Source organism: Malus sylvestris, chromosome 12, assembly GCF_916048215.2.
Source record: "Malus sylvestris chromosome 12, drMalSylv7.2, whole genome shotgun sequence".
Taxonomy (NCBI): Eukaryota; Viridiplantae; Streptophyta; class Magnoliopsida; order Rosales; family Rosaceae; genus Malus; species Malus sylvestris.
The window spans coordinates 2,236,691-2,248,161 of NC_062271.1; the positions used below are offsets into that span (position 1 = coordinate 2,236,691).

An 11,471-nucleotide genomic window follows, 5' to 3' on the forward strand; every position below is an offset into this window, starting at 1 on the left:
TTTTATGGAGATTAATAGATTTGTGGAGATTTCATGTAAAATTTTGATTCAATTCTCTCAAAATCTCATGGGCATATGTGAGATTTGTATATACTTAAAATACACTACAAAATCTCTCCAATTTCCTCTAATTCCTCAACTTTTTCAAATTCTTTAAATTCTAATTCTAATTGAATACACCTGGAATGTTATAAACTTCTTTAAAATTCTAATTGAATACACCCGGATTTCTAAGGATTTTAATAAACTATCTTAAAATCTTGATTGAATACACATTGAATTTAAGAGAATCAATTAAAATCCTAATTGAATACTAAAAGAATTTAAATTAAATAATAACATCTCTGACGACATTATGATGGAGAAAATGGCCGATCAATCGTATTAATATTGATATTGGACGGTCTAATTCTGTCACGTTTCACCGTTCCTTCTGCCTTTTTTATTAAATTATTAATATTCCTCCCTCTGACCTTGTCAATAATTCTTCCGTCTTAAGATTCTTAATAACGTCTCTCTCTCCTCGTTCATAATCTTATACCCACTCCTCCTCGCTCCGCTTCACAAAAAATCTCTCGATTCCTCCTCGCACAGGTACTAAAATCTCTCCCTCTCCCACAATTTTTTTTTATATATTTTTTTATTTTTTTTGTTGGTGACTTTCTGTTTGGTAGCTGAGAAAATTAAGGAGGAAAAATGAAAGAAAACAGATGGGAGAATCCAGAATCTGCTTCGTTTGGTTCCGAAAAATTAGTTTCCAAAAACGCGGATCCTCCGGACGCTGATGGTTTTTTGTTATTAGCCGAAGGGCTAGCTGTTTTTTTTTTTTTTTTTTGAGTGTGGGAACCGGAAATTGGATTTTTCTTTTTCCTTCATTTGGTTTCTCAGCAACCAAACAGCTTATTAATTATTTAATCCTCCAGTTTTTCAAATTAATTTAACGGAAAACCGTTTGAGATTTTTCGTCAAATTTTTTATAATAAACCGTTTGAGATTTTTCGTCAAATTTGTTATAATATTTTTGTCCTCTCGATCGCAGATCAGTTTTCGGAAATCGATTCTCTTCGGCGGAGAAGACGACGATCTGAACTGATTGAATCCGATCGGCGAATTTGAGAAAAACAAGATCTTGAGGCGGAAATTGAATAATTGATTGACTGTAGACATGGCGGAAGAGCACAGATGCGAAGCCGCAGAAGGCCACCACCTCTGCGCAAACAACTGCGGGTTCTTCGGCAGCCCGGCCACCATGAACCTCTGCTCCAAATGCTACAGAGACTTCTGCCTCAAGGAGCAGCAGGAGGCCTCGATTAAATCCACCGTCGAAGCCTCCCTCTCCGCCTCCGCCGCCGCCGCTTCTCCTCCTTGTTCTCCGCCTTCAACATCCTTGCCTTCTTCTGCGGCAGCGATCGAGACTCAATGTCAGCCTCCGCCTCCGGCGTTGACTTTGCCGGAGGTAGTCGGAGATATAATCAAAGATCCCGCCGGAGATCTCCGGGCTCGTGAGGTGGCTGAGGTGGTGTCGCAGCCAAACCGGTGCACCGTTTGCAGGAAACGGGTCGGGTTAACCGGCTTCAAGTGCAGGTGCGGGACCACGTTCTGCGGCGTCCACAGGTACCCCGAGAAGCACGCGTGTTCGTTCGATTTCAAGACGCTCGGGAGAGAGGAGATCGCCAGGAGCAACCCCCTGGTCATAGCCGAGAAGCTCGAGAAGATTTGATCCGGGCCGTCAGATCTCAATACATTTGCCAACGTACAAATCCGTGACCGGCGGATTGCAATCAATCTGGCCGTCGGCGGAGCCACGCGGAACCGTCGATCTTATCAGGGCCGTTCATCGGGCACGCGTGGGAATTAAGCTGATATAAATATTTTCTATTCCCCTAGGTTTTTAATTTAATTTTATATTAGTTTTTGCAAGTAATTATTGTGGGATTTGGTTTGTAAGTCCAAAAAAAAAAAAAAAAAAAACGAAAAATATCTTTGCTTGGGAGTGAAATTTCGGGTCCAATTTCTCGTCACGGTGCGTCTTGCTTTCGATTGATTTGGATGTATGCGTTTTGTTGCAAGAGAGTATAAAGTTGTGTTGACAAAGCAAGTCGTAACAAATAACCTTGTAGGGTATGGTTTGATGTTGGCTTGCTTCAAAGGGAAAATTAGTGCGCTTTTAGAAAGGTATTTTTAATTAAAATGATTCGTAAGATTGACAAAGCTCTTTATTTTGATCGCTAATACTGAATATTAATAGAATCAGATCCTGAGTTTGTCTATCGTAAATCATTTTACTCATTCTGAGAAAGTCTTTGTTAAATGAAAAGGCAAGTGAAGGAAAATACTCAATTTAACGGAGATTTTTACGAAACGACAAAAATAATTAACTGTAGATGAACTCTTAGACTACTTCTGTTGATTTTCAATCTCAACAACCAAAGTAAAGAGTTATGCTAATCACAATGATCATGTTTGCTAAAATGCCTTTTTAGAAAAGAGAAATGATTTGAGGCTACTTGTCACGAATTTAGGGTTTTTCGCTCATGCTCTCTCTTCCACAAGCTCGAGCTCCTCCTAGGATCAAACAGGACTATATGTTCTCACCTTTACAAGGATTTGAGGGTTCTTTGTGTGTTTGCTTTCGACTGAGGACTGAAATTGTTGCAATTGTGATGTGGGAGCTTTCTTTGGATTTGGATGTTTATCTCCTTTCCACGGTGATACGAAGAATGAGTTTGAGTTTAGCCTTCTGTGGTGGTTCTCTTAGATTTTTCGGTGGCAAGTGATCCATCTTTTAGGTTTTTTAGACTTTTCTTCGTGCCCACTTTTGAAAGAGAAACTCTTTTGAAACCAAGATTGTTTTAACGACATCATTTGTCTAATAGACGTAACGTGTTCAAAAAGTAAAGCGCTTGAGTGAACGACCAATTCTTGCATGGTTGCAGAAAGAAGAACTCTATTGAGTTTCAGGCAGTTTTTGGATGTTCAAAATGTTAAAAACAACCACTTGCTAGCGTTTATTTTGGAAAACAAAGACAAGGCACTAGTAAATTATGGAAGTACTTCTGAAATGACAAGCATTTTTAAGAAAATATTTTTTGTTCCAAAAACACTAGAAGTTGCAGGCACTTCACGTATTTTTTTCAAAATTCACTTGTATATTTATCAAATATTAGTTCCAAAAATATTTTATCTAAAAACAATTTCAATCATGTTAAATTCACTCCAAACCGAAACTTTAGTACGATCATATATTTACTTGTCACATCATGTTTCGTTGGAAAAGGAAAGACTAACAAAAATTAAGTTAAAAATTGGCATGATTTTGGTCTTTATTTGTAAGTCAAGTTACCGAACCACTCAACCAGCCTGCTTTGTTTGGATTATCAATTAACCCATTTGTCGTATGTTTGGGTATAATATATTGTTGACATCACCAATACTTTTGTTTTTTGTTTTTATTCAAACGATAGCATTTGTGGGTTAAATTATTAGTTGTTATAAGAAAGATGATCGGTAGTGATCGAACCAGTATCAGAATGCATAAGCATGATTATTTTCTGTTACTGCGGTAAAGTGTCATATACACCAATGCTAGCTTCTGAGTTGTGGTTTCTTTTATGGGTGTCAAATTAGCAAATAGGATATTTACCTTATTTTTCATCAGTGCAAATTTTAAACTACTCTAATTTATATGGATATTGATTTGAATTTATGTGTAAGGAGTCATGCTCATGATCCCAACCAACTACCTCGACTCACATATATAAATTTGCTTATTTTGCAAACGATTTTAGGAATGACAAGATTAATTAATTACAGCAGTTCGTTTTCAAACAGAAAAAATCACAATTCACAATCCAAGACAAAACATAATCTGATGTTTAATTTCCACTAACTTGTTTTATACAAAGCATCCAATACAAAAGCATAATAATAAACGAAGAACTCAAGGGTAATAATCCACACCTTGCACTTAATTATCAAAGAATAATTTATAAACATATGCACTCAGAAACCTTGTAACTTCCAATCTTTGTTAGCTAAAAAAACAACAAGACTAAGGTATTGTAAACTTTGTGTGTGACATGTGACCTATAATTCATCGTTAACAGATGATGAACCCACCTTCTGGCTCCCAGATTTCATGCATGTTTTGGAGCTGCTCAAACTTTCTAACCAGACCTGGTCTTTTACAACGGAGTTTGATTCGTTGTTTCGATGCCATCCCCAAAATGCATGTGTTTCGTTTAATACTCTGAGCCTTCCGTGTCCAAAACTCGGCTCTCTGTACAAAGACAGAGGGGAAGCCGGATTTTCGAACCTATATGTATAAAGATGGTTGAAAGTTTGGTTATAATCTTTAGGGAAATTAGAGGACTCCAAACTTAGGTGCAAGGAGACGAGCACATTGACATAACACTATAATATAGCTTGAACTAAAATAAAGAATACTTACTTTAAAGCTAGTCCTTCGCGATTTCCACCGTCACCAATGGTCATATACACTGGACCACATGGATCAGCTTCATTGTTGTAAACCCTAGTCTGCAACATTAACAACGTTAGAAACCCTAGTTTGCATGCATCAGTCGTTAACAAAGTTAATCATAAAATACAATATTAGCCAGTCGTTAATGTTAACTAATTTGCACGTAAGGAATCAAATTAAGCCAACTTACAAATCGTTCATACGCATGAACATGCCCCGCAAAAACCACATCCACCCTTGCATTGTACAGCAACTCTTCCATTGCTTTCCTCATACTCTCCCCTTCACCTTTGTGGGCAGAATTGGTATTATACCACGGTGCATGCAGAAGCACAACAATCCACGGCGTCACCTTCCTATCAATCTTTGCCAAATCAGCCTGAAGCCACTTGTACTGATCTGACTTAGCATCAAAATCAGCATAGGATCCCAGCATGATGACGTGGGTCCCGGCAACTTCAAAAGAGTAGTACAAGTTTGAGGTGGACCCACTCTCTTGGTAGGGCATCGGCCACCTGGCATTGTAGGCCTTGAAGCCAGTAGGGTTGATGATTGGGATGCTCTCGACTTCATGGTTGCCTTCTGTGACCATCCATGGGCGTTTGCTGGCGTAGGGCTCGACAATGCGGCCGAAGGAGTCCCAAAGCGGTTGCTGTGTATCGGCGTATGACAAGTCACCGGGGAGGAGAAGCACATCGTAGTCCATGCTTCCGATGTGTTGTAGGGTTGAGTTAGTCCATTCAGTCTGACCTAGGTCACCTGAAACCAATATGTGAACATATGAGCAATGTTACATACACCAAACTTCGATCTTATAACAAATTAATGTAACAGCTGCTCGACCTTGATATTCTAGGGCGATCCGGCAAACCATTAAGTTAACAATTTCGAGCCAGAATTGATGTAGTTAATATGTATGCATATAAATTGGGTGTTTAAGGCAATTGCAGTATTGGGTTCCTTCAGGTTGGCTTTGGACTTGTCAACTTTCAAACCAAATCGAAGACCAGATGCACACTCATTTTGGGTTATTCTCAAATGTTTTATACAAACGGCTAGTTTAAGTGACATGGATTAGATCGGAAGTGCTCCTATAATGAACCTGAATTTGAATTCCCCTTCGCGTAGTTTATATTACTTTAATATAGAATTTCGTTGTTGCTTAAAGAAAGGGTAAAGGTTTTTCTATTTTCTTCAAGACAACTAGGCTTTCTACAAGATTATGAGGTCTAAGGTGAATGAGGAGAATATTCTCTTAGCAACTCCAGGCCTATCCAATTGTCAAGGGAATTGGGCAGTTTAACCCCCCCCCCCCTCCCCCCAAAACCCAAAAAACCAACTTCAACCCAGCCCAAAAAGTCGGGCAGATTGTGGGTCCAAGGTTTCCAGACCAAGCCATCAGGCAATTCCTGTCCTTGTGTGCGGCTAATGTCCATTTGACGCTAGGCAGACATTAATCACGTCAATTTTTTTTTCAGTATTAGGCGTGTGCACTTCACGCGCAAGTATTAGGTGCATCAACCGACCAAAACAGGTTGGTGGTGCCCAACCACACTCTTCCACAAAAAGTTTAATTTCGGATAATAACATAGCGTTATGGGATTAGTTAAAATTTTTATTCGAAATTAAACATAATATTACCACTATTAAAAAAATAATTTTTTAATGTCAATCTTAGGCAATTCATCTATGGGGTGAAGATGCACTCAAGCAATTATTATTCACTAAGGCAATCATTTCCTATTGCCCAATCATTTGGAGAATTATTGCCGGTGGAGTTGCTCTCAGGCAAAGATTTCTTCAAAGCCACACACACAGATAATATATGACTCCAAAACATATTAATCCTTCAGAGCCATACAATCACAAGGCTAAGAAAATTGAAGCTCAAGCTAAGCTTTTGGTCCCAAATCTCTGATTATATATATTGTTCGACTTAAGCAAAACACATTCTTCTTATGAGAGAGTTGATTAATTGGAAGATAAATAGGTACGGCTGCAGCTGATTCAGGATGACCCCAACCATGTATAATATTCATCCTTTACCAAGACTAATGTTTTCTTTGATATAGATAAAGGTTTATTTACAATTAGATATCACATAATTAAAAGAGGTTGGCTGAAATGATGATTGTACAAATCTCAATTGTTGAATTGATTAATTCAAAACAACGACTGGTCAAATTTTAATGACGTTACCGATTAAATAATAACAATATATCGACAAAAATCCTAAAAAATAATTATTTCAACAATGAGATTTTTGTTTTCATCATTTCAACCGGTTTCCCTAATTAATTTACTAACCATGAAACAGTTAAATGGTCTTTAGCCAACCCAAGGTTGCAGAATCAAGCAGAGGACCTCTAAAATTAAAATGAAATAGAAATATAGACTTGCAAACACATGCAAGCTGATGTGTTTTTTTTTTTTTTTTCAAAAGCAAGCTGATATGTTGTTTCTGATAGGAATAGTGTATATATATATATATATATATATATATAAGAACTGTAATATACTCCTGATATAACATGGATTCTTTGATGGTTTCCTATGATGATTCTAATAGGAGAGTAATAAGTATTGGTCTATTAATAAATAGTGATCACAAAAAATACGCTCATTATTGGATCAAAGGCGCCTATTGTTTGGTTGAGCACTATGTATCTAAGATAGAGAAGAAGCTTACTATTAAAGTCGATGTGACTTCATCTTTTTCGATTTTTAAAGGTCAGATTATTTCTTACGGTTTTTAATTGGGTTTTTGCGAGGCTTACTTCAATAAGCAAGGTCTGCTGCAGAAAGTTTGCTAAAATTGCAAATTTTCCTAACGAGAGTTGTACACTCATCTCCAACATTTGTTGTCATTCCAATTAGACTTAAAGCAACTATATATAACCAACTCTATCATACCCCCAACAAACATAAAACATAATATTCAATCTAATTTCAGAAAGACGTTCATGGAGTTCATTTCATGTGAACAGCTACTAATCTCCAAGCAAAGTTATTGACCCATAAATTTCTTGCCAGAGGGAAATTTGACAATCTGACAATGTAAGTTATCTTTGAAAAAAAAAAAACCGTTATTTAACTTACCGGCCACTGCAAATTCAAGGGGAAGTTTTTGTGGGGGTGTCTTGAAGGAGAACTCGGGGCCTGAACCTCCACACCTATAGAAGTATGTAGTGGCAGGTTCCAAGGGACCAATGGTAACATGGTGGATCTTCCCAGAGCTGTAGAGAAAGTACTTGTATGATGTGTGTTCTCCAGTTGCCTTCCCATTATACATCCCAGATTCCTTTCCATACTCCACAATTGATTTAACATGCTTGCTTTCAGTAACCCATGAAACTCTCATATGATCTTTTCCCACCAGGGAAATATGCACCTAATAAAATAGTTAAGAAAATAATCAACAAGAAATTATAATAGTCGGGTGTGAATTGATTTTCCAAGCTCAAAACTATAGCATGTTTCGGTTGCTTTCCCCATTACTTGGAAAAAGTGAGCTACCGTTTCAGATACAAGATACTAACATTACTGTCCGGACAATAAGACGTACATTATATAAACTGTTAGACTACTCATAAACTGTACCTGTTGAGGGTCCTCATCCGAACTAGTGTGGTGGGTGAATATTACTCCGCGAGGAGGTTGTCGAACATAATCATCATCTTGTGATTTTATGAGTTGAGGGAAGAGACAGATGACTAGGAGGAGAGAGAACACATGAAGATATAATTTCTCCATTTTTGTTCTGTGAGAGCTATTGGATACATATATTTTCAGAGCCTTGGAGAGATATATAAGAGGGTTGAGGGGGTTTGGAAAATGGATAAAATAATAAGATTCCAATGGCGTGAAGTAAGTATATATATGTTTGAAGGGGTCTTGGCAATACTTACAGCAAAGCCACCGACGTTCTAACTAGGATTCTCAGTCTTTATATCTATATGATAGTTCTATCTGGCATAATATTAGTAATGCAGATTAGGTTTTGCTTGGCTCTAATCTTAATTAACTTGGGTAATATCATTAGTTTATTGATTATTTGAAGTAAGACCAAACCTAATCACGTGGGCTTGTAACAAACAAGATATTAAAGTCGGGCCGGCTGTAGACTCAAGGGGCACACCCTACGCATGACATTTGATAAATGATCATACGCAGTAACAGATAAGAACATGTCCCGTGCATGGAATATAGGAGTACCCACACCAAAAAGTAAAAATAGAAAGAAAGAAAAAATGGTGGGCATGTAAACATTATGCTTTAAGAGTCCCAGATTCAAAAGTATTTCATGACGTTAATTTGCTGCTTTTCTAACTTGATAGGTAACTTGTCTGCAACAAATTCTCTTCATGCCGTGCAGATACATTTTATTTCCAAGCACTCAATCAATTTTGAAAAGTAGTCACAGAACTTGTCAACTTAATGGATATCTCTGTTGAAAATACCTTCTTGTACTATAATTATTCAACAGATCATAATGTACTATAATGCTCTATATTATGGACGACGAAATTTAACCAGACGAATTCCTTTCATTTGGAAAGAGATTATTTTTATAGTCATGCTATAATATGTAGAATGATAACATCATATAGCAGTCTTTCAAATACACACATATACCTCAAAATGTTTCCCTCTCTTTGTAGGGTTTGACATGGAATGCTTTTAAAGCTAAAATTTAATACATATTATATTTTTGTGTGCTATATAATGTAGACCGTTAATTTGAAAATTGATTTTCATTTGAACGAATGGTTCAAATTAATAAGATTTTAAATATTTGAAAATATAACATTATTCATCAATGAGAATCTAAACAGTTGTATAATATCACTCATCGAGAGGAGTCTAAACATTTGTAGAAGCCGAGCCAATTTGTGGTGGGGATTTGGGCGGTCCCAACCTTCTGAAAAATGAGTGTTATTTGTCCTTTGTCTTGTTGATTTCTCTGTCGAAGACTCAGGCAGGTGAAAGAGATACATTTGTTCGTGAATCAGATGGAACTCAATTTTTTTTTTTTTTTTGTCGAATATTGAACTCAGTTAACAAATTACTTCATCTCGAGCATAATGCATGGTTACAAGTTAAATCAGAATATCCCAGGAATCTACTTTTAAGATGAAGAATCTAGGGTTTGGAATATTCTTCTTCTTTTTAATTATTATGTTTTTTGGTCGAACTAAAAAACCCATATTATTTATTCTATTATTCATGGTGGACTGTCAATTTTCTCAACAATAATAGCTGGTCGTAAACCAGAGGGAGATAAAAACTCTTTTCATGATTAATAAAGAATGCGCAGTGCAATTATATGGTCGTTTCTTAAGATATAATTTATGTGGTATTTAATTTTTATAGGTTGCAATTAACCAATATTTAAGAACATGTTCATATGTTGACTTCGCTGAAAGCGAATTTTCAAAGATGACTATTATATTGACAATATATCGATCATACGTGAAAATAATCACAATATATAAGTAACTGGTGATTATTATTATTGTTAAATTATTTATTGTTCTTGAAGAACGATGCTTATGTACACGTTCAGACTAGCAAACGATATTGTGGATGTGTCAAAGGTACAAGTTCACATTAGAAAATCAAGTCGCATTTATGATGCATAAACCTGTTATCCACAAAATTATTTATTGTTCTTGAAGAACGATTCTTATTTTTACTTCACACACATCTTTTTAATTTTTGACCATCGGATCGAATGAATTGAAGTAGATCAACGAATAGAAATTATCAAAATATGTGTGAGAAGTAAAATGAGGTGTGTGATGCAAACGAGACCTTTATGAGGCATATAATGCAAGAAACACATGTGGTAGTCAGGATAACTTCACTTCATGCACAAGTACTCTCACTATGTTAAGAATGGGACGATACTTGGACAATTTTACTGACTCGCAATAAAAAAATGACACTTGTCCTTTTTAATTCTATCTCAGATTATGGCCATCTTCATAACCAAACACCTCCTATTTCCCCATAGCTTCTGCAATGGAGATCTGGGCAAATCCTCAACTCCTCCAACTTCTGCCTCCGTCGATCACATCCACGTTTCCTCATCCTTCTCTCCTCCGTCGAACCCGCCCCCAATCCACTATCTTTTTCCCGACACAACCATGGGCAGAAAGGAGAGAAAGCGGCTACTCCGCTACCAGTAATTAAGCAGTTGCATACGTGCTGCCATGGCAGAGGAGAGAGTTGGGTATGAGTAGGCAGGGTTGGGTTCGTTGAAGGAGAGAGATTGATGGAGAAAATTCGGGTTAAATTTGACATGGACGGGGACGAGATCTGCGGCATGGGACGGAGGAGAGAGGAACTGTTTGGTTATAGGTGTAAGGTTAAAGTTGGTTGCTTGGTTATAGGTATAGAGAGAGTTTTAAATGACAGATGGCTTGATTTGATTGGGGTAAATGGTAAAGTTAGTATATTGGGTCCTCACTTGTCGTTAAAAATATATATATATATATATACACACACACGCATTTCTATTTTGGTTGCTATATATATTTTGCTTGTATGTGGCCAAGCACAATTCACGAATAAAGAGCCAATTAGTTTGGTATTGGTCACCAAGTCCATCCTCTTCAACGTTCCTCCCTCTCTTTGCTTTATCTTCTTCAACGTCCCTAAACTAGCTTGGGGATCCTATTTCCATATCAACTCAAGATATGCTTATTGGGCTCTATGTCTTAACGAGTGGAAATCGTCGAGGTATTTGTGCAAATAGGTATAATCCATGCTCCAGTCAATAGCTAGGTGGAAAGTTAAGAAAGATCTCGACCAGTTAATTCCTTACACCTCTAACAATGTCGTGACCTTTGTTGTAACTAGTTCTAGAGTTCGGAGTTTATTTATTTTGAACTGAATCATGCATGCAGAACCAGGGTCATCTTTAAGATTTCGAGGGCTCTATACGAAATTTATAAAAAGACTCCTACTTAAGATGGTTTTTCAG

At 37.0% G+C, this 11,471-nt stretch overlaps 2 protein-coding genes across 2 annotated transcripts; one reads left to right on the forward strand and one right to left on the reverse strand.

The window, feature by feature from the left end:
* The first annotated feature begins 426 nt into the window (after positions 1-426).
* LOC126593783 (zinc finger A20 and AN1 domain-containing stress-associated protein 4-like) lies at positions 427-2,094 on the forward strand. Its single transcript, XM_050259896.1, has 2 exons — positions 427-594; positions 1,040-2,094. Exon 2 carries the CDS (start codon positions 1,166-1,168, stop codon positions 1,718-1,720), a length of 555 nt encoding a protein of 184 aa, XP_050115853.1. The 5' UTR covers positions 427-594; positions 1,040-1,165; the 3' UTR covers positions 1,721-2,094.
* Positions 2,095-3,859: 1,765 nt separating this feature from the next.
* On the reverse strand, positions 3,860-8,392 carry LOC126591892 (purple acid phosphatase 22-like). Its single transcript, XM_050257603.1, has 5 exons — positions 8,084-8,392; positions 7,583-7,874; positions 4,674-5,242; positions 4,451-4,539; positions 3,860-4,315 (listed from the first exon to the last, which is right to left on the reverse strand). The coding sequence occupies exons 1-5, from the start codon at positions 8,234-8,236 to the stop codon at positions 4,087-4,089; spliced, it is 1,332 nt and encodes a 443-aa protein (XP_050113560.1). The 5' UTR covers positions 8,237-8,392; the 3' UTR covers positions 3,860-4,086.
* Positions 8,393-11,471: the final 3,079 nt, after the last annotated feature.